At 41.8% G+C, this 24,077-nt stretch overlaps 1 protein-coding gene across 1 annotated transcript in view; it reads right to left on the reverse strand.

Annotated features, from left to right (window-relative positions):
• The window catches only part of Rnaseh1 (ribonuclease H1), a gene marked incomplete at its 3' end in the record, with an annotated part of 64,897 nt that overhangs the window by 32,442 nt on the left and 8,378 nt on the right, over positions 1–24,077 (reverse strand). Inside the window, 5 exon segments of the mRNA NM_001285996.1 lie at positions 5,852–5,976; positions 6,516–6,600; positions 6,950–7,004; positions 8,460–8,559; positions 9,645–9,771. Of these exon segments, the coding sequence (NP_001272925.1) occupies positions 5,852–5,976; positions 6,516–6,600; positions 6,950–7,004; positions 8,460–8,559; positions 9,645–9,771 (492 nt within the window).

The following is a 24,077-nucleotide window of genomic DNA, read 5'->3' on the forward strand; positions in this document are numbered from 1 at the left end:
AGAGTGTGCCAAACACTGGCATGGGGAAACTGGCTATAAAGCCCATAAGCCCGCCCCCAACAATACACTCCCTCCAGGAGGCATTAATTCCCAAATCTCCATGAGCTGGGAACCTAGCATTCAGAACACCTAAGTTTATGGGGGACACCTGAATCAAACCACCACAGCCATATAGCAGGATACAAAATAAACACAAAGAAGTCAGTAGCCTCCTTATATACTAACAACAAACATTCTGAGGATGATGAAATCAGGGAACTACTCCCATTCACAACTGCCTCAAAAATAAATAAATAGGGCTGGAGAGGTGGCTTAGCGGTTAAGTGCTTGCCTGTGTAGCCTAAGGATCCAGGTTCGAGGCTTGACTCCCCACGTTAGCTAGATGCACAAAGGGATGCATGCATCTGGAGTTCGTTTGCAGTGGCTGGTGGCCCCGGCGAGCCCATTCTCTCTCTCTCTCTTTCTCTCTCTCTCTCTCTGCCTCTTTCTCTCTATCTGTTGCTCTCAATCAAATAAATAAACAAAATTTAAAAAAAAAATAAAGGGAGGAGGGTACTTAATAGGTTGATATTGTATATATGTAAGTACAATGATTGAGTTGGGAAGGTTATATGATGGAGAATGGAATTACAAAGGGGAAAGTGGGGGGGGGGGGAAGGAAGGGAATTACCATGGGATATTTTTTTATAATCATGGAAAATGTTAATAAAAATTTAAAAAAATAAATAAATAAATTTACCTTGGAATAAAAGGCTGGTGGTATCACCATACCTAATTTTAACCAATACTATAGAGTCAGAGTACTGGCACAAAAACAGACACATAGATCAATGGAAAAGAATAAAAAGACTCAGATATAAGTCCAGACAGCTATAGCAACCTGCTGGTGTCTGGTGCTCACCAAACTGCCTGGTGAGTACTTCTCCTAATGTTCAAACCCATGTATTAATTCTACTCTCACTTTTGGTTAGAGGAGCTTGTCTTTTCCAATGGTGGTAACTTTGGGATGACTCAAAAGGAACCACAGTGCTGAGAAGAAGTGACAGTGGAGTATCCAGCACTAAGACATCTCTATCACAACTTCCAAGGCTCAGGGTTCATTGCGGAAGAGGTGATGGAAACAATGTTTTTTTTTTCTTTTTTGTTTGTTTTTCGAGGTAGGGTCTCACTCTAGCTCATGCTGACCTGGAATTCACTCTGTAGTCTCAGGGTGGCCTCGAACTCTTGGTGATCCTCCTACCTCTGCCTCCCGAGTATTGCGATTAAAGGTGTGTGCCACCACGACTGGCCAACAATGTAAGAGACATAGGAAGGTAGGACTGCTTACAATGCAGTCTTCCAGAAACAAAATGGCCTGGATATCCATGACCTTGCAATGCATACTACTACCTACACAGGACCCTCATAATAGGAGGAAAAAATGATGACATCGAAATAAAACAGACTAATTTAGAGGAGGAGGGGATATGATGAAGAGTAGATTTGTGAAGGGAAAAGTAGGGGAGGGAATTATCATGGATTATTATCTATAATTAATGGAAGCTGTCAATTAATTTAAGTCTAATATTCATTCATTAAAAAACAGAAAAGAGGGCTGGAGAAATGGCTTAGTGGTTAAGTGCTTGTCTGTGAAGCCTAAGGACCCCGGTTTGAGGCTCGATTCCCCAGAATCCATGTTAGCCAGATGCACAAAGGAGTGGATGCGTCTGGAGTTTGTTTGCAGTGGCTGGGAGCCCTGGCGCGCCCATTCAATCTCTATCAGCCTCTTTCTCTCCCTCTCTCTCTGTCACTCTCAAATTAAAAAAAAAAAAAAAAAAAAAAAAAAGAACAAAAACTATAAAAAAAGAAAAGAAAAGCCAGGAGTGCTAGCGCATGCCTTCAATCCCAGCACTTGAGAGGCAGAGGTAGGAGGTTCACCATGAGCTCAAGGTCACTGTGCAACTACCAAGTGAATTTCAGGTCAGCCTGGGCGAGAGTGAGACCCTACCTCAAAAAACCCACCCACCCACACACACACACACACACACACACACACGTGTAAAAACTAAATAAAAATTACTTAGTTGGGCATGGTAGCACACATCTTTAATCCCAGCACTTGGGAGGCAGAGGTAGGAGGATCACCATGAGTTTGAGGCCACTCTGTAGCTACACAGTGAATTCCAGGTGAGCCTGGACTAGAGTGAACCCTATCATGAAACACGTCCCCACATATTACTTAAATAAACAAGTAGATAGGGAGCTAGGAAGATGGCTCAGTAGTTAAAGGCAATTGTTTGCAAAGCCTGCTGACCCAAGTTTAATTCTCAAGCTGAACACAAAAACATGGTGCAAATGAGAAAGAGAGGGGCTGGAAAGATAACTTAGTGGTTAACGTACTTGCATGCCCTAGGGACCTCTGTTCAATTCTCCCAATCCCACATAAGCCAAATGCACAAGGTGACACAAGCACACAAACTTGCACAAGTATTCAAGATGGAGCACCATCTGGAGTTTGACTGCGATGGCTGGAGGTCCTGGCATACCAATTCTCCCCCTCACTCGCCCATAAAAAAATATTTTAGCTCACAGAAAGCTAGAAGAAGCCATTCTACATGTAGTTCAATGGGAGAAAGAGATACCATCAGTGAAGATACTCAAGAGTGGACACTGCAAGCCTTATAATTGACCAGCTAGGCCAAATGAGCCAATGGGTGCAATAGTGGCACATCTGTCATGGTGGAAACCAACTTCCCTCCAATTGGACTGGAGGCCCGCTCCATGGGAGGGAATACATCCCTGATACTGAAAACTTAAAACAGCAGTAGTCATGAGCCCTAAGGGTGTAATGTGTGCTGCTGTCTGGCTAAATGTATATACTATGCTTATCAAACTGCCCAGTAAGCACTTCTCTTTAATATTCATACTCTTATATTAATGCTACTCTCACTTTGGGTAGAGAAACTTCTCTTTTCAGATGGCAGTGACCTTGGGACAACTCAGAAGGTATCATAGTGCTGGAAAGAAGTGACTGGAGTGCTGAGTAATATCTCGATCACACCTTCCAAGGCTCAGGAACTAATGCGGAAGAGGTGGCGGAAAGAATGTAAGAGCCAAAGAAAGGGTAGGACTCCATACAATATGCTCCTCCAGACACAAAATGGTCTGGATATCCATGACCTCATGGTGCCTGCTACTACCTACACAAGACCATCCTAAGAGGAGGAAAAGATCATGACATCAAAATAAGAAAGAGACTGATTGAGATGGGGAAAGGATATGATGGAGAATGGAATTTCAAAGGGGAAAGTGGGAGGAGGGAGGGTATTATCATGGGATATTTTTTATGATCATGGAAAATGTTTTAAAAAATTGAGAATAAATAAATAAACAAAAGTATCACTAAGTTATCCAGCTTAGCTTTGAACTTACTCTGAAGCCTAGGCAAGCCTTGAACTTGTGATGCTCCTGTTTCAGCCTCCTGAGAAGCTGAAATGTTTTGCTTTTGTTTTGTTTTCTCAAGGTAGTATCTTGCTATAGCCCAGGCTGATCTGAAATTCACAATGAGTATCGGGATGGCCTCAAATTCACAGCGGTCCTCCTACCTCTGACTCCCTAGTACTGGGACTAAATGTGTGTACCACCATGCCAAACAGAGAGAGAGAATAGATATGCCAGAGCCTCTAGCCACTACAAATGAACTCCAGTCACATGTGCCACTTTGTACTTCTGGCTTTGCATGGATACATAGGAGTCAAACTGTGATCATTAGGCTTAACCACTGAACCCCAGCCCCGTGCTATTTTTATTTTAAAAATTAAGCCCTCTCTCCAGCCCCTGTGCCCTTTTTGTGAAGGCAGGTTCCCACTCTAGTCCAGGCTGACCTTGAAATCACAGAGATCTTCCTACTTAAGCTTCCCAAATGCTGGAATGTTTCTTTCTTTCTACCTACCTACCTACCTATCTATATATTGTAATGCATTTAGACAACGGACATTGTGCACACGAGGAGAGCTCAACCACTGAGTCACCATCCCTGGTCCAACAGTGCTACAGCAAATTTACAAGTCAGGGACCATCATTATCAGTGTTCTGAGGCAGAACAAGGCAGGGCTGAGACCATGGCTGTAAGTTTAACTTGCACTGTACTGTTTAGAGAAAAAGCTTTATAATAAGTATCATCACTTTATTAAAAAATACTCCCTGGAGAAGAAAAAAAGGACAGAAAACCAAAAAATATTATAATAAAAAAAATACTCCCTGGGCTGGATAAATGGTTTAGTGGTTAAGGCACTAGCCTACAAAGCCTAAGGACTCAGATTCAATTCCCTAGTTCCTACGTAACTCAGATGCACATGGTGGCACATGTGTCTGGAGGTCTTTGTAGTGACTAGAAGCCCTGGCATGCACATTCTTTCTCCCCCATCCCCAACCCATCTATCTGCCTACTTCTCTCTCACTCTCTCAAATAAATAATTTTTTTTTTTAAAGCACTCATTTTGGAAAACTAAAAATAGCCACCCTACTTTTTTCTTTTCTTTTTTCTTTTTGGAGGCAAGGTCTCACTCTAGCTGGGGCTGATTTGGAGTTCAGTCTGTAATCCCAGGCTGGCCTCAAATTCACAGTGATCCTCCCAAGTACTAGGGTTAAAGGTTCTTTTAATTTTATTTGCAACTTTGGCTAATTCCACAGAAGAGGCCAACTTCCTCTTCACTTCATAATGACAAGGTATGCCTGGGCCAGGCATTACTCTGCTCAACTAACCAAACGTAAGGATGCAAAGAAGCCCTCAAGTCAAACATCAGTGAATCTTACATCCAGAAATACTCTGGTTAAAAGAGCACCATTCAAAATCTTGCTGGATCTGAGCTGATAACTTCCTTCATGTAGGCCAGCTGACAGAAAGCTGGAAGAAGCCATTCTGCATGTAGTTCAATGGGAGAAAGAGAAATCACCAGTGAAGATACTCATCAGTGGACACTGCAAGCCTTATAATTGGCCAGCCAGGCTAAATGAGCCAACGGGTGCAATCTGTTATGGGGGAAACCAACTGCCCTCTAATTGGACTGGAGGCCTGCTCCATGGGAAGGGAATATATCCATGATACTGAAAACCTAAAACAGGGGTAGTCATGAGCCCTAGGGGTGTAACATCTGCTGTTTTCTGGCCAAATGTATATACTATGCTTATCAAACTGCCCAGTAAACACTTCTGTTAATGTTCATACCCTTATATTAATGCTACTCTCACTTTTGGTAGAGAATCTTCTCTTTTCAGATGGCAGTGACCTTGGGATGACTTAGAAGGTATCATGGTGATGGAAAGAAATGACCGCAGTGCTCAATAATGCAATATCTGTATCACACCTTCCAAGGCTCAGGGTCTAATGTGGAAGAAGTGGCGGAAAGAATGTAAGAGCCAAAGGAAGGGCAGGACTCCATACAACATGCTCCCTCCAGACACAAAATGTCCTGGATATTCATGGCCTCACAATGCCTGATACTACTTGCATAAGACCATCATAAGAGGAAGAAAAGATCAAGACATCAAAAGTAAAAGAGAGACTGATTGAGATAGGGAGGGGGTATGATGGAGAGTGGAGTTTCAAAGGGGTAAGTGTGGAGAGGGAGGGTGTCATCATGGGGTATTTTTTATAATTATGGAAGTTGGTAATAAATAAATTAAAAAATTGTTTTAAAAAGCACCACTCAAGATGACCCTAAGAGTCAAACACTTTTGATGTACATTATGTTATTAGTGTAATGGAAGCTGTCACTTTAACCTACATTGCTTATGTCCTTTCTGTAAGCCATTCTTAATTCATTTAGACACTCTCATCACTGTAGCCATATGATGTATATACACGACTTACCCACTGAATATCCATGCCCTGGGTGAGCTCATCCAGCTCCATGAAGTCCTCCTTGTTGATCACATCTTTCCCAGCACTTGTTCTCCACCCATTCTTCTTCCAGCCTTGAACCCAGTTAGTTATCCCTAGGAGAATGCACTCTCAGGCTCATCCATGCAGAAGGCTCCCAGCACTCTCTACTCACATGGCTCTTCCTGGGTTCCAGTTGCAGCCCAGACACTTCCCTTCCTTAGTTAGCTTCAGCTGCTTAGGCCTTTAGCTCATGCCTGAAGTAGCCTATCTCTCCTCTTGTTGCTAGCTGTATCCAACCTGTGGCTGGCTCTAAGCTTACAATGTCACATCCTCTAAGAAATCTCCCGCAGCTTCTTAAGCATCCCCACGTGTTCCTATGCATACTATCCCTAACCCCAAAAGCCAGCATGCTGGGATACTAAGTTATACAAGGATGAATCAGTCTTGGATGCCACAAGAACCAGGCCACATCTACTTGAGGACAAGCAGACCTGGACCCCAACCTCCCTCTTTCCTCTAAACCTGACAAACCCAATGTCATCCCTACTACCATCTGTGTCCTGTTGTGTTACGCTATCTCCTATCAGGAAAGAAAGCCTACTTCCATTCACAGTGATTGGGAAAATAGACTAAATGGGACACGAAAGCTCACCATTGATGGTGAACATGCTGTCTGTGTATAGCACCAGCTTGCTGATGTTCTGAGCCTTTGCTTGTTCAATGGCTTTGCAGGCTGCCTTGAAAAAAAACAAGTCCATGGTCATGCTATGTGGAAAATACTCAACTTTCTATATCACTGATGATCAAGATGATTTCAAAACTGAAACGCTTCTTTTTGTGGACATACCATGATTATATTCTCTATGTGAAGTAATGCTAAACATTTAATTCTCCTGTTAGTGCCTACTTGAAATAAGTTTTTGACTATTTCTAGAAAATTACTATCTTCCAGAACTGTTACTATCCCTGAGTTTCTTGTGGGCTTTGAATACTTTCTATACAGAGACAGTAAAACAAGAGGAGACAAAGTTGACATGCTCACAGTCAACACCAAGGAAGGACAAACACATTTCTCTGGTCACTTACATGGATCTCTGCTCTCTGGTTTGTCTGTCGTCCAGGAAGTCTAATGCCTAGGTTTCTATTTCAGAGAAGTACAAAAGAAAAACTTATATAAAGCTAATTCTCAAAGTGATTTCTCTCACTGGATTACAAACTAGCGTTCAGGCTTAAACACAAAGCAGCAAAGACCAAACCAGGGCTGGGGGTGTAGCTCAGTGGGAGAGACCCTCTCTAACATACACAAGGGACTGAGGGAGGAAGGGAGAAGAGGAAGAGGAGAAAGGCATGGTGATAAACATCTATAATCCTAGCACTGAGGAGGCCAAGGCAGGAGGATCAGGAATTCATGGCCAGGCTATGCTACATGAAAGTCTGTCTCTAAACAATACACCTAAGATTTACAATTTTTTTTTTTTTTCGAAGTAGGGTCTCACTCTGGCTCAGGCTGACCTGGAATTCACTGTGGAGTCACAGAGTGGTCTTGAACTCTCGGTGATCCTCCTACCTCTGCCTCCCGAGTGCTGGGATTAAAGGCGTGCACCACCACGCCCAGCAAAATTTACAATTTTTTTGTTCATTTGTTTTTGGGTAGGGCCTCACTCTAGTTCAGGCTGACCTGGAACTCATTCTGTAGCTTGAGACTGGCCTTGAACCCCCAGAGCTCCTCTTATCTCAGCTAGGATTAAAGGCATGCACATCCTCACCCAACAAGACTTGTTAAAAAATTTGTTGTTTATTTTTATTTATTTAAGAGCAACAGACAGAGAGAAAGAGGCAGATAGAGAATGGGAGTGCCAGGGCCTCCAGTCACTGCAAACAAACTCCAGATGCAGGTTCCCCCTTGTGCATCTGGGTTGCGTGGGTCCTGAGTAATCGATCCTTTAGCCAGGGTCCTTTGGCTTCACAGACAAGGGCTTAACCGCTAAGCCATCTCTCCAGCCCCATCAACAAAATCTTTTTTAATGAAAAAAACAAAGATATTTGGAAAGCAAAAAATAGTAATTCACTAGGGAACAATTTATATTAACTGTGCCTGGAGACATTTATTTAGCACATGTATAAATACTGAAGATGAACATCAAAACTGCCTTATACAATCCTCACAGAGCTCAAATCCCAACTTTAAAGTTAGCCACAGGGCTGTCTGCTACACCTTCAGAGGTGAAGTATATCTGAACAATCACCTGACTACGCTTTCTGACATACTTCTGGGTCACACATCTTCAGAAGAGACCTATGATGAGATAGTCTGAGCTGCTGCCTCACCCAGCATCCCCTTCCAAACAGGTTCCTAGAGCCCACATGCCTCTTATCTCCTACACTAAGAGACAGGGAGACAGAGCCTCCCAGGAGCTAGGGCTTGGGGATAATGCAGAGGCTTCGTGTTTGGCAAAGTCAAGTACCTAGATGTCTAGTAGCAGAAAAATCAAAGTTGCTTCTGCTCTCAAGGCCAGTGTCATTCATCTGGCAGATTTCCCAAAGAATCCACCAATAAACAATTGAGCTACACAGTCAGCTTATATTTTTGACTCACAAAGGGTGGCCTGGCCCCCAGTAAACACCAATTCCAGCTCGAGCACGCCTTCGCCCATTACTGGAACAGCAGCCATCTGTGTAGACAACCACCGATTCACCTGTGAGAGAGAGAAAACAGTGAGCCTGGACTGACTCTGATAAAAACTGAAAGTCACTCAACAGTTACCATGGCCGAGTTACCACTCAAACTGAGGGAACTTTGCAATGCCATAGTTTAATGTCTAAGACAATGTGAATTCCTTATATGAGACCATTTTTTGCTGGTCTCATGTGCCAGGCAAGTTAAAAGGTGAAGGTGATTACTTTCTAAGGACAAAACCTGCCACAGTGAGACCTGCTATTATTCCATAGTAAAGGGGTCACAGGACAATTAAACATTCTTTGTGCTGGAATCACATGCACTCTCAGAAAGTTGTCCTTTATGAGAAGGCAGTGCTTAGCTTGATGCTTATTCCCTCCTCCCACCGCCCAAAGGCTAAGGCTGCCGACAATCTCCTCAAATCCTCTCAGCACATATGTCTCTGGTACAGTGGGTCTACCTCTGCCACCCTCCTTCCAGATGGGGTTTGAACAACATGGGAACTGTATGGATCAAGCTGGGAAAGAAGGACACAGACCACTCTCAGACCCAGTAGCTAAGGATGAAGGATAGAAGGCTGAGGCTGAAGTATTACAAGTTCATAGCCTGCCTGGGCTTCTGAGTATATTCAAGGCCAGCATAGGCAACTCAGTGAGATCCTGCCTCAAAATAAAAGGAAAAAGAAGGCTGGGAATATAACTAGTGGTAGAAGTGGTAGAGTACTTGTCTAGCATACCTAGCATAGGTAAGGCCCTAGTTTCAATCCTTAGCATTACACCAAAACGAGAAGCTAGGGGTTCTAGAGAACCTTTTCAGAAAAGAATAAAGCTCTGAAAACCCTCCCATTTTGAAAGCAGGGTAAGTTTTTATAGTGATATATTTTCATAATTATTACATTTAAAGTTTTAAACCTAAAAACAAAATTTTTAAACCTGTCTGGGCATGACGATGCACACCTTTAATCCCAGCACTCAGGAGGTAGAGGCAGGAGGACAGCTGTGAATCTGAGGCTGCCTTGAGACTACATAGTGAATTACAGGTCAGCCTGGACTAGAGGGAGACACTACCTTGAAAAAAAAAAAATTAAACCTAAACCAGACATACCCATATAAGAAAATGTGTCCTTGCTCACTACAGGAGCTGCCTCTGTGGTCTGTCTCATGTGCTTTGCCCAGGGCTCCACACTTTCTTCACCTTCATCCACAGGCTCCCGGGGTCTCTTGCTGATCTTCTCAAGCATACCGGAGTTTTCCTGGACTGAAAGACAGAGTCAAACCATGGGACAAACCAATACAGGTGCTTGCTTGCAAAGCATGCCAGCCTAGGTTCAATTCCCAAGCCAACCATGTAAAGCCAGATAGGCACGTACTTCCAACAGCAAGAGATCCTGGCATGCCTACACACACAAGCAAATAAATAAATAAAATTAAAAGGAAAGGGCTGAAGAAATTGCTCAATGGTTAAGGCATTTGCCTGCAAAGCCTAGGGATCCAGGTTTGGTTCCCCAGTACCCATGTAAAGCCAAATGCACAAAGTGTCACATACATCTGGTGTTTGCAGTGACTGGAGGCCTTGGCATGCCCATTCCCTCTCCCCTCCTTCCTCTCTTCCTGCAAATGTTTATATAAAATATTCTTTAAAAAGAAAAACAAGAGGGACTTCCAGGTAAGATGGCTGCATAGTAGTCATGCCAAACAAGCTGATGGAGGGATTTAAGTAAAACCACAGCAAAATACACTTTTCTTCCAGTGAAGCTGGGACTTCCGGTTAAGATGGCAGTATAGGAACCACACCAAAGCAGCCTAGGAGAGAAAAAGCCAAAAAACAAACAAACAAAAAAAAAAAAAAACAGCAAAATACATTCTTCTACTAACAAATGAGGTGTATAAGAAATTGCCAATAGAAGCAAAGAAGTAGGAGAGATCCAGAGCCCACAGAGGCAGGCAGAAGCACTCTAGCAGCAGTGGCACCAGGTCCACAAGGCCACAGCTGCAAGGTTCAGCTTGAGCTGCAGGAATAGCCAGGTTGAGGGGATTTTCCACTCACATCGGAGTTCTTCACAAATTCAAGAAACGTGGAGAACCACAGCAAACAATGGAGGAGCAGAGGATCACGTGGACCAGTGGGAGAACTAGACCCACCATCCACAGCCTCCCCTTCCCCACAACCAGCACAAGTGCCAGCAAGCACCAGAGACCAGGGAAAGGGAGCTCACAGCATCCAGCACCATGACCAGAGCAGCAATCCAACAACCCAGCCAGCCTCCTTGAACCCACAGTGCACCAAAGAGGGACCCAAGCAGGAGCACAGCATAACTGAGACCAAATCCATCCCAAAAGGTAACTGGGATTACACCAGGTCAGTACCCGCCAAATAAGCCTAGTATACAGGCCTGAACCAAAGTGCTAATTGCACCTTCCATATCAGGATAAATTATATGTTAAATCTGATAGATGGTAGGATTTGCCATTCTTAAATAAGCTATATTTTGGGCTTGTTATTTGTTGCTTTTTGATTTATAGTGGCTTTGTTTCCTCTTCTGTTGTACATTAGAGAAGGTTCTCACTATGTCACAAGCTGACTTGGAACCCTCTACAGACCAGAAACCTCCTTGTTGACAGGATTAAGGGTATGGAACACCACAAACCCTAAGGGACAGTGAGTTTGTTAGAGGATCTGGTTGCCATAATACCTACTCTTGCATAAATACTCTGCTGTTTTCCATTGAATATGTACATTGTATAGTTAAATTTTAAAATCTGCCTGTATTTTGTTCCACTCAGCCTACTTGAATACTCTCATAGCAGGCAAACCCAACACCTAGGGTTACTTTTGTAGATATTTTGAGAGTACTGAGAACTACACATGGCACCCTAAGCTCCTACCCTGAAGATATATAACATCAGATTGACTGATACAACTAATAATACTGCAGCTAGAAAATCCAAGCATTAAATTAATCCAAGGTGCAAAAATATATACATTATAAAAGAAACACCAAAAATCAAGACAATATAAATCCACCAAAAAGTATTAATGCATTAGAAATGACCTCGAGTGAGAATGACATAATAAATAAAAACCAGTCAGTATTCCTAGCAATGAAGAACACAGTCAATGAAATAAAAAGCTCTGTAGAAAATCTCACCAGTAGAATGGATGAAGGATAGGACTAGAAGACTAGAAAACCAGATGGCAAATCTAATACAGTCTAACAAAGAGAAAGACAAACTAAAAGGAAAGTACGAATGGGAATTTCAAGATATTCAGAACACTATGAAAAGATCAAATACAAGAATTCAGTGCATGAAACCTTGTTAAGCGCTTGCCTGTGAAGCCTAAGGACCTCAGTTCGAGGCTCGATTCCTCAGGACCCACGTTAGCCAGATGCACAAGAGGGAGCACATGTCTTGAGTTCGTTTGCAGTGGCTGGAGGCCCTGGCGCACCCTCTCTCTCTCTCTCAATCTCTCTCTCTCTCTCTCTCTCTCTCTCTCTCTGCCTCTTGCTCTCTCTGTCACTTTCAAATAAATAAAAATAAACTAAAAAATTTAAAATAGAAAAAAATATATAAGAATTCAGGGTATAGAAGGAGGAGAAGAATTTCACTCCAAAGGCATAGCAGGTGTTTTCAACAAAATCATAAAAGAAAACTTCCACAAAATGGGGAAAGAGGTGCCAATGCAGACACAGGAATCATATAGAACCACCACCAGACAAAAACCTGGAAAGAACCTTTCTTTGCCATATTGTAATTAAACTGCCAAACACAAAAACCAAAGAAAAAAATACTGAAAGCAGTTAAAGAGAAAAATCAAGTTACCTACAAAGGCAAGCCCATCACGATCACAGCAGATTACTCAACACAAACTTTCAAGGCCAGTAGGACTTGGAGTTATGTATTCCAACTTCTGAAACATAACAACTGTCAGCCAAGGTTACTTTATACTGCAAAGCTATCCATTCAAATAGACGGAGAAATAATGACATTCCACAACAAAAGCAGGCTAAAGGTATGTTTGAAGACAAAACCAGCTCTACAGAAAAAACTTGAAAGAATCTCAGAGCTGAAGAGAAAGAAAAGCACACATATAAGGAACCTGGAAAAACCAAACAATAATCAAATATTAGTTAGCACAAGAGAGCAAAGGTAAAATCACCTTACTCCTGTCAGATTGGCTACCATCATGAAAACAAATGACCATAAATACTGGTGAGGATGTGGAAAAAGAAGAAACCTTCTACACTGTTGGTGGGAATGCAATCTGGTGAAGCCATTGTGGAAATCATTGTGGAGGTTCCTGAGACATCTAAAAATAGATCTACCAATGACACAGCTATAGCATTCCTAGGCATATATCCTAAGGACTCATCTCATTCATTACCTTAGAGATACTTGTTCAATCACGTTTATTGCCACTCAATTCACAATAGCTGGGAAATAAAGCCAGCCTAGATGTCCCTCAACTGATGAGTGAACAATGAAGATATGGTGCATTTATACAATGGAGTTGTAGTCAGAGGTATTTTTAGAATAGATGGATCTGAAAAGGATTGTACTAAGTGAGATAACCCAGGCCCAGAAAGCCAAGCGTTGCATGTTCTCTCTCATATGTGGATCCTAGCTACAGATTACTGGGCTTCTGTGTGAATAGGAAGAAAACTCAGTAGCAAAGGGAAGAGAAAGTAAGGTGGGGAGTATTTAATAGGATGGTATTGTATATATGTAAGTAGAAGAATAGATTAATGGGGGTAAAAAGGCCCAAGTGGGGTCAGGGGAAGAGATTGAGTAAAGGAAAGGTGGAAGGAGGGCTGGCTAGTCAAAATCTAAGAGGATATAAATAAATGGAAACCTACTTTTTTGGAACATTCAGGAGCCGTAGTTTGTTGCTAGAAAATTTTCAGCGCCAGGGATGGGATACCTCCAGTGAGTTGTTGGCCAGGGAGGTCCCTGAGCCCCCCAAAACATTATAGGTCATTGCCGAGGCCCTTGGTTTCCCACCAGGAATAGATGGTAAGACCCTATTGCTGAGGACTTTACATACTTGGGCTGCAAGGCCACTGAGAACCCTTGCTGGAACTGAGCTGATAACCTCCTCCATGTAGACCAGCTGACAAAAAGCTGGAAGAAGCCATTCTATATGTAGTTCAATGGGAGAAAAAGATAACACCAGTGAAGATACTCAACAGTGGACACTGCAAGCCTTATAATTAGCCAGCTAGGACAAATGAGCCAACGGGTGCAATAGTGGCACATCTGTCATGGTAGAAACCAACTGCCCTCCAATTGGACTGGAGGCCCGCTCCATGGGAGGGAATACATCCCTGATACTGAAAATTTAAAACAGGGCTGGAGAGATGGCTTGGTGGTTAAGCGCTTGCCTGTGAAGCCTAAGGACCCTGATTCGAGGCTCAATTCCCCAGGACCCACGTAAGCCAGATGCACAAGGCCCTGGTGTGCCCATTCTCTCTCTCTGTCACTCTCAAATAAATAAAAATAAATTAAAAAAATCATAAAAAAAAAGAAAAAAAACAGAGATAGTCATGAGCCCTAGGGGTGTAACATCTGCTGATGTCTAGATAGATGTATATACTATGCTTATCAAACTGTCCAGTAAGCACTTCTCTTAATATTCATACCCTTATATTAATGCTACTCTCACTTTGGGTAGAGAATCTTCTCTTTTCAGATGGCAGTGACCTTGGGATGACTCAGAAGGTATCACAGTGCTGGAGAGAAGTGACTGGAGTACTAAGTATCTCGATCACACCTTCCAAGGCTCAGGGTCTATTGTGGAAGAGGTGGCAAAAAGAATGTAAGAGCCAAAGGAAGGGTAGGACTCCTTATAACATGCTCCCTCCAGACTTAAAATGGCCTGGATATCCATGACCTCATAGTGCCTGACACTACCTACACAAGACCATCATAAAAGGAGGAAAAGATCATGACATCAAAATAAAAGAGAGACTGATTGAGATGGGGAGAGGATATGATGGAGAATGGAATTTCAAAGGGGAAAGTGGGAGGAGGGAGGGTATTACCATGGGATATTTTTTATAATCATGGAAAATGTTAATAAAAATTGAGAAAAAAAAGGAAAAAAAATTTCCCAAGGGAGAAAAAATTCTGTTGGATTTTTCCTCTGAGTGACTCTAGTTTGACTATCAGCCTGGTCTTTTGGGGCTCAGCCTAAAACAGTGGCTACCTGTAGGTTTCATTTTTCAAGGTAGGGTCTCACTTTAACCCAGGCTGATTTGGAACTCACTGTATAGTTGCATGCTGGCCTCGAACTCTCAGAGACCCTCTTATCTGTGTAGTTTACCAGTATGCCCAGCATTTTAACAAATATATATATATATATACATACATATATACATACATACATACATATATATATATAACTTTTTTTGAGAAAGAAAGATAATGGGCATGCCAGGCCCTCTAGCCACTGCAAATGAACTCCAGATCCATGCACCACTTTGTGCATATGGTTTATATGGGTACTGGCAAATCAAACCTGGGTCCTTAGGCTTCACAGGCAAGTGCCTTACCAGTGAAGCCATATCTCCAACACCTCAGAACCTTCTATTTTATGTTTTTAATTTTTTTATTATTGATAACTTCCATAATTATAAAAAATTAACTATAATCCCACCCACTTTCCCCTTCACAACTCCACTCTGCATCATATGCCCTCTCCCTGTCATTCAATTTCTCTTTTTATTTTATTTCATTTGTTTGGTTTTTCAAAGTAGGGTCTCACTCTAACTCAGGCTGACTTGGAATTCATTATGTAGTCTCAGGGTAGCCTCAAACTCATGGCAATCCTACCTCTGCTCCCAAGTGCTATGGTTAATGTCATGTACCACCACTCCCTGGTCTCTTTTATTTTAATGTCATAGCTTTTTTCTAATACCTGTAATTTTTATACTTAACAAGTGTAAGAAATAAAGTGACAGTGGGAAGATTAAAAAAAAAAAATAAAGCTTTATAGGTTTTTAACAGCCATAGGGGAGAAGCAGGAGAGACCAAGATCTACCAGAAAGGAGGAAACCAGCTATGATCCTGCCAAGGTGCTTGTGGCCCGATCCCCGAAGACCCACATGCCCACCAGGCACAGCACCGCCAAGCTGCAGGAGCAGAGATCAAATAAGGGGATTTTCCAACCTCATCAGCCTCCTTGCAAAGTCTAGAAACTTTAAGGAGAGACTGCAGAGACCAGCTTAAAGGGGATACAAATGAGACCAGCTGAACATTCCAGTACAGGCTTCCTGCACTCTCCCATCCCCCAACCATCAAAACCACAAATCTTTAGAGAACTCGTTCAGGACCCAGTAGCAGGGCATCCAGCATGGCTGATCAGAACACCAGATGCACAGCACAACACAGAGGGAACAAGGTAGGCACTCAGCATTGGTGACATTGGAAGCCACCCCAAAAGATAACAAGGCCCACTGACAAAAAAGCAGGTACATATGCCTACATTGGAAGTCTAATCTCTCTTTCCATGTCAGGGCAGGGTATGGGTTATATATTCTTAGTTGGCTTTATCATTCTCAATTAAGCTATATTTGGGGTTGACTATTGTTGCCTTTGATGCTTTCATATTTATAGGGCTTTTGTCTTTTTCTTCTGTTATTATTCGGGGCAGGATCTAATTCAGACTCAGCCTGACCTGGAACCCATTTCAGAATATAAACCTCAATCTTCCAGCTGACAGGATTAAGGGTGTAAAGCAACACACTCCCATAGGATTTGTGGCTTAATAAGGTTATCTGTTTGTTTAAATACCCATACTTACATACTCTGTGCTGGTTTTTATTGAATGTGTATATTGCTCAGGTGAATTTTAGAATCTTGCCAGTAAATTGCTCCACCCATCTCAGCAGAATACTTGAATGCAGGCAAACTCAACACCTAGGATTACTTATGCAGTTGGGTTGCAGAACAAGAGCTACACTTGGCACCATAAGCTCCTACTCAGAAGGTACATAAAGTTGGATTTCCAAATCTAAAAGTGAAAGGCCCAAGAATTCAGAAGCCCAGAAATACTATCACACTCCAAAGGGAGCTTAAGTGGGCCCCTGCATACCTCAAACTCCAAGCTTTACTCTCTGTTGGAAGCAAGTAAAGAATCCCTATTCTCATTATATCAGAGCCCGCTCCTAATATAAAACTAGGTAAAAAGGGCATGAGATAGCCCTCAAGGATGGGAAATGAATAATAAAGTGAACCACTTATTTGGTTTCTGTAAATAGCCTGCACCATAAGCCCTAATAGCCTGCACCGTAAGCCTTAGTAGCCCGCACCATAAGCCGTAGCAGCCTGCCTCAGACCACCAAGGTCATAGGAGACTGATACCACACTCTGCTACTCCCACCCAAGGACCTGCGCAAATGCTGACCACCAAGGTCATAAGAGACTGACTGGTCCATGAGGGGCTTGAACAAATTAAACTAATTGGCTTAGAAACTATGGAGTGGCACAAACTGACTGGCTCGCACCCCACGGGCTCCTGATGTTAAAAAAATGATTGGTCTAATGCACAGGCTTTGTTAGAAACCCTATAAAAACTGTCCCGTTCCTGCATTCAGGGCTCTGCAGTCCTCTACCCCTGTGCGGTGTACAACTGTGGGACCCAGCGCGCTTGGAATAAAAACTCTCTTGCTGTTTGCATCAAGACCGTTTCTCGTGAGTGATTTGGGGTGTCGCCATTTCCAGGCAGAGTGTGGGGTCCTCATTCCGGGGGTCTTACAAAAGCACCACAGACAATTAGAAAACCCAAGTATCAAATCAACTAAGGATGCAAAATCGCTATATTATAATACAAGAGATACAAAGAATCAAGACAATACTTTGCCTGACAAAGATTTTTTTAAAAAAAAATGATTTTATCTATACTGAAAGAAACCAAAGGAATCAAAGAAGAAAAAAAAGTATTTAAGAAGAAAACAAACTCCTGAAGGAATTCCAAGAGAACACAGGAAAACCAGCTTAATGAAACACGGAGGTCATTACAAGACATGAGTAAGGAAACAGAAATACTGAAGAGAACAAAAAACAACAAAACAAAACAAAACAAAAAAAGAAATACCAAAGGGGGGAGGAAATGGGCAGAAATACTAGCACTGAAAAATGCAGTCAGTCGAGACTTCCGGTTAAGATGGCGGCGTAGGTACCACGCCAAAGCAGCCTGGGGGGAAAAAGACCAAAAAAACTCAGCAAAATACACACTTTTACTAAAAAGTGAGGTGTATAGGAAATTGAGGCGGCAGCAGAGAAGTAGAAGAGTTATAGAGCATCCAGAGTCCGCACAGGCAGGAAAAGCGGCTCCAGCGGCTCCGGCAGCTCGGGCAACCGCCGCAGCCGCAGCGCAGCAGAAAGCCGCCAGTCTCTCGGCTCGAGCCGCAGGAAAAGCCAGGTGCGGGATTTTCCCCTCACACCGCGCACTCCGCAACTCGGGAAACGTGAGGGGAGAGCGGCAGCGAGCAGCAGAGGAGAAGACCGCGAGGTAGAACAACACGTGGAGCAGCGAGAGAACCGGAGGAGCCGCGGCTCCCTCCCCTCCTCCACCGCCTGAGCCCAGCTCCAGCGAACACAGCAGCGGCCCGGGACCTGGCCACGCCAACTTGGGCTGACAGCGGGACCCAAGCAGGAGCAGAGTTCGACAGCAACTTCAGCGGCTCCAGCACCGGTACCAGCGGCCCCAGCAGCAGCGGACCCAGGAGCGGCAGCGGCGGCAGATCCCGCAGCAGCGGCTTCGGGGGGAGCAGCAGCGGTGGTCACGGCAGCGGCAGCTTCAGCAGCGGTGGTGGCTCCGGTGGTGGCAGCTATGGCAGCAGCAGAGGCAGCAGCAGCGGCTCGGTTTGCCCCGTAGGAAAAGCAAGTGCCCAGCTCCAGAAATCAGAACAGCAGCCCGACGACCCAGGCAGCAACTTGACTGAGACCAAAATCACCCAAGGTAACTGGGATTGCACCAGGGAAGGGTCTCACTTGGTCACAAGCTCACTTGGATCCCTCAACAGACCAGAAATCTAAACCTCTTTGTTGATAGAAGATCTGGTCATTATAATAACTACTCTTGCATACATACTCGGGGCTGTTTTTGATTGAATGTGTACAGAGTTTAGTTAAATTTTAGAATCTACCTGTATTTAATCCACTCAGCCTGCATGAATACTCCTATAGCAGGGAAACTCAACCCCTAAGAATATCTTTGTAGATACTCTGAGAGTCTTAAGAGCCACACCTAATACCTTAAGGTCCTACCCTGAAAATATATTACATCAAATCAATTGATACAGCTAAGAATACACAGCTAGCTAGAAAATCCAAGCATTACATTAATCCAAGATGCAAAAATATATACATTATAACACAAGAAACACTAAAAAGCAAGATGATATAAATCCACCTAAAAGTATTAATGCATCAGAAATGTCCTCCAGAAAGAAAGAGTTAGAGGAAATGCCTGAGAAAGAGTTCAAAAGAATAATTATAAATATGTTCAAAGAGGTCAAAGAACACATGAAAACAATCAAAGAAGAAATCAAAGAGGAAATCAAAGGAATCAAAGAAGAGGCAGGACACCAATTTAATGAAATAAAGAAGGCAATACAAGACATAAATAGGGAAATAGAAATAATAAAGAAAAACCAGTCAGAATTACTAGCAATGAAGAACACAGTTAATGAAATAAAAAACTCTGTAGAAAATCTCACCAGTAGAATGGATGAAGGAGAGGACAGAATATCTAAGCTAGAAGACCAGGTGGCAGACCTAATGCAGTCCAACAAAGAGAAAGACAAACTTATAGAAAAGTATGAGTGGGAATTTCAAGATATTCGGGACACTATGAAAAGATCAAATATAAGAATTCAGGGCATAGTAGAAGGAGAAGAATTCCACTCCAGAGGCATAGTAGGCATCTTCAACAAAATCATAGAGGAAAATTTCCCCCAAATTGGGGAAGAGGTGCCAATACAGATACAGGAAGCCTTTAGAACCCCAGCCAGACAAAACCCAGAAAGAACCTCTCCTCGCCATATTATAATCAAACTTCCAAACACACACACCAAAGAAAAAATATTGAAAGCAGTTAGAGAGAAAAATCAAGTTACCTACAAAAGCAAGCCCATCAGGATTACAGCAGATTATTCAACACAAACTTTTAAAGCCAGAAGGGCTTGGAGTGATATATTCCAAGTTCTGAAAGATAACAGCTGTCAACCAAGGTTACTTTATCCTGCAAAGTTATCCATTCAAACAGATGGAGAAATAAAGACATTCCATGACAAAAGCAGGTTAAAGGAGTATTTGAAGACAAAACCAGCTCTACAGAAAATACTTGATAGAATCCTCCATGCTGAACAAAAGGAAAAGCACACATATAAGGAACCTAGAAAAAACAAGCTATACTCAAATACCAGTTAACAGAAGAGAGCACAGGTAGAACCAGTAACACACACACACACAAAAAAAAGGCAAACATAAATACACACCTTTCAATAATATCTCTTAATATCAACGGTCTCAAAGCCCCAACGAAAAGACATAGATTTGCAGACTGGGTTAAAAAGCAGGATCCTACAATTTGTGGTCTCCAAGAAACTCACCTTTCTACAAAGGATAGACATTATCTTAGGATGAAAGGTTGGAAGACGGTGTTTCAAGCAAATGGGCCTAGAAAACAAGCAGGGGTTGCTATCCTAATATCAGACAGGGTAGACTTTAGTCCGACGTTAGTCAAGAAAGATAAGGAAGGTCACTTTATATTGATTAAGGGCACACTCCAACAGGAGGACATTACAATCCTAAACATATATGCACCTAACATGGGGGCTCCCAAATTCATCAAACAAACACTATTAGAACTAAGGTCACAGATACCACCAAACACAGTGGTGGTGGGTGACTTTAACACCCCACTCTCATTATTTGACAGGTCATCCAGGGAAAGAATAAACAGAGAGGCATCTGGACTAAATGAGGTCATAGAAGGAATGGACCTAACAGATATATACAGGACATTTCATCCAAAGGCTGCAGAATATACATTCTTTTCAGCAGCACATGGAACATTCTCTTAAATAGACCATATATTAGGTCACAAAGCAAATCTTAACAAATTCAGGAAAATTGAAATAATTCCTTGCATTCTATCTGACCACCATGGAATTAAACTACAAATCAGTAGCAAGAAAGGCTATAGAGCATACACAAAATCATGGAAACTAAACAATACACTACTAAATGATGAGTGGGTCAATGAAGAAATCAAAAAGGAAATCAAAAAATTTATAGAGTCAAATGATAATGAGAACACAACATACCAAAATCTCTGGGACACAATGAAGGCAGTTCTAAGAGGTAAATTTATAGCCTTAAGTGCCTATATTAAGAAATTAGAAAGGTCGCAAGTAAACGACCTAATGCTTTGCCTTAAAGCTTTGGAAAAAGAAGAACAAGGCAAACCAAAAATTAGTAGATGGGAAGAAATAATAAAGATTAGGGCAGAAATTAATGAAATAGAAACAAAAAGAACAATCCAAAGAATTAATGAAACAAAGAGTTGGTTCTTTGAAAGGATACACAAGATTGATAAACCCTTAGCAAATCTGACCAAAAGAAAGAGAGAAGAGACACGAATTAATAAAATCAGAGATGAACAAGGCAACATCACAACAGATTCCAGAGAAATTCAAAAAATCATAGGGACATACTACAAAAGCATATACTCCACAAAGTATGAAAATCTGAAAGAAATGGATGATTTCCTTGATCTATATGACCTACCTAAATTAAATCAAAATGAGATTAATCACTTAAATAGACCTATAACAAACATGGAGATCCGAACAGTTATCAATAATCTCCCAACTAAAAAAAGCCCAGGCCCGGATGGATTCACTGCTGAATTTTACCAGACCTTTAAGGAAGAGCTAACACCATTGCTTCTTAAGCTTTTCCAGGAAATAGAAAAAGAAGGAATTCTACCAAACTCCTTCTATGAGGCCAGCATCACCCTGATACCAAAACCAGGCAAAGATAGAACAAAAAAAGAAAATTACAGACCAATCTCCCTCATGAACATAGATGCAAAAATTCTCAACAAAATATTGGCAAACAGAATACAAGAGTATATCAAAAAGATCATTCACCCTGACCAAGTAGGCTTTATCCCAGAGATGCAGGGATGGTTCAACATACGCAAATCTATAAATGTAATACATTACATAAACGGGTTGAAGGACAAAAATAACATGATCATCTCATTAGATGAAGAGAAAGCATTTGACAAAATCCAACATCCCTTCATGATAAAAGTCCTACAGAGACTGGGAATAGAAGGAACATATCTCAATAGAATAAAAGCTATTTATGACAAGCCTACAGCCAACATATTACTAAATGGGGAAAAACTGGAAGCTTTTCCACTAAAATCAGGAACAAGACAAGGGTGTCCACTGTCCCCACTTTTATTTAATATAGTTTTGGAAGTCTTAGCCATAGCAATAAGGCAAGAGACACACATAAAAGGGATACAAATTGGAAAGGAAGAAATCAAGTTATCATTATTTGCAGATGACATGATTCTATACATAAAGGACCCTAGAGACTCTACTAGCAAGCTGTTAGAGCTGATCAAAACCTACAGCAATGTAGCAGGATACAAAATAAATACACAGAAATCAGTAGCCTTCATATATGCTAACAACAAACACACAGAGGATGAAATCAGAGAATCACTCCCATTCACAATTGCATCAAAAAAAATAAAATACCTTGGAATAAACCTAACCAAGGAAGTAAAGAATCTATACAATGAGAACTTTAAAACACTCAAGCGAGAAATTGCAGAAGACACTAGAAAGTGGAGAAACATCCCTTGTTCCTGGATTGGAAGAATCAATATCGTGAAAATGTCAATCTTACCTAAAGCAATCTACACATTTAATGCAATCCCTATCAAAATTCCAAAGGCTTTCTTCATGGAAATAGAAAAAACAATCCAAAAATTCATTTGGAATCACAAAAAACCTCGAAAATCTAAAATAATACTGAGCAATAAAAAAGAGGCTGGTGGTATCACCATACCTGATTTTAACCTATACTACAGAGCCATAGTAACAAAAACAGTGTGGTACTGGCACAAAAACAGACATGTAGATCAGTGGAACAGAATAGAGGACCCAGATGTAAGCCCAAGTAGCTATAGCCACCTGATATTCGATAAAAATGCCAAAAATACTCATTGGAGAAGAGACAGCCTCTTCAGCAAATGGTGTTTTGAGAACTGGATAAATATCTGCAGAAGGATGAAAATAGATTCTTCTCTCTCACCATGCACAAGAATTAAGTCCAAATGGATTAAAGAACTTAACATCAGATCGGAAACTTTGAAACTGCTAGAGGAAAAAGTAGGGGAAACCCTTCAACATATTGGTCTTGGCAAAGACTTTCTGAATACAACCCCAATTGCTCAGGCAATAAAACCACAGATTAACCACTGGGACCTAATGAAATTACAAAGATTTTGCACCGCAAAGGACACAGTGAAAAAAGCAAAGAGGCAACCTACAGAATGGGAAAAAATCTTCGCCAGCTATATATCTGATAGAGGATTAATATCTAGGATATACAAAGAACTCAAAAAGTTAAATAATAAGGAATCAAACAAGCCAATCAACAAATGGGCTATGGAGCTAAATAGAGAGTTCTCAAAGGAAGAAATACGAATGGCATATAAGCATCTAAAAAAATGTTCTACATCACTAGTCATCAGGGAAATGCAGATTAAAACTACATTGAGATTCCATCTCACTCCTGTCAGATTGGTCACCATCATGAAAACAAATGATCATAAATGTTGGCGGGGATGTGGAAAAAAAGGAACCCTTCTACACTGCTGGTGGGAATGCAATCTGGTCCAGCCATTGTGGAAAACAGTGTGGAGGTTCCTAAAGCAGCTAGAGATTGATCTACCATATGACCCAGCTATAGCACTCCTAGGCATATATCCAAAGGACTCATCTCATTTCCTTAGAAGTACATTCTCAACCATGTTTATTGCTGCTCAATTTATAATAGCTGGGAAATGGAACCAGCCTAGATGTCCCTCAACAGATGAGTGGATAATGAAGATGTGGTACACTTATACAATGGAGTTCTACTCAGCGGTAAAGAAAAATGAAGTTATGAAATTTGCAGAAAAATGGATGGACCTGGAAAGTATTATACTAAGTCAGGTAACCCAGGCCCAGAAAGCCAAGCGCCACATGTTCTCTCTCATATGTGGATCCTAGCTACAGATGACTGGGCTTCTGCGTGAGAATGAAAATACTTAGTAGCAGAGGCCAGTAAGTTGAAAAAGAGACATAAAGGGTGGAGAAAGGAAGGGAGGAGGATACTTAATAGGTTGATATTGTATACATGTAAGTACAATGATTGTAATGGGGAGGTAATATGATGGAGAATGGAATTTCAAACGGGAAAGTGTGGGGGTGGGGAGGGAGGGAATTACCATGGGATATATTTT

Source organism: Jaculus jaculus, chromosome 2, assembly GCF_020740685.1.
Source record: "Jaculus jaculus isolate mJacJac1 chromosome 2, mJacJac1.mat.Y.cur, whole genome shotgun sequence".
Classification (NCBI taxonomy): Eukaryota; Metazoa; Chordata; class Mammalia; order Rodentia; family Dipodidae; genus Jaculus; species Jaculus jaculus.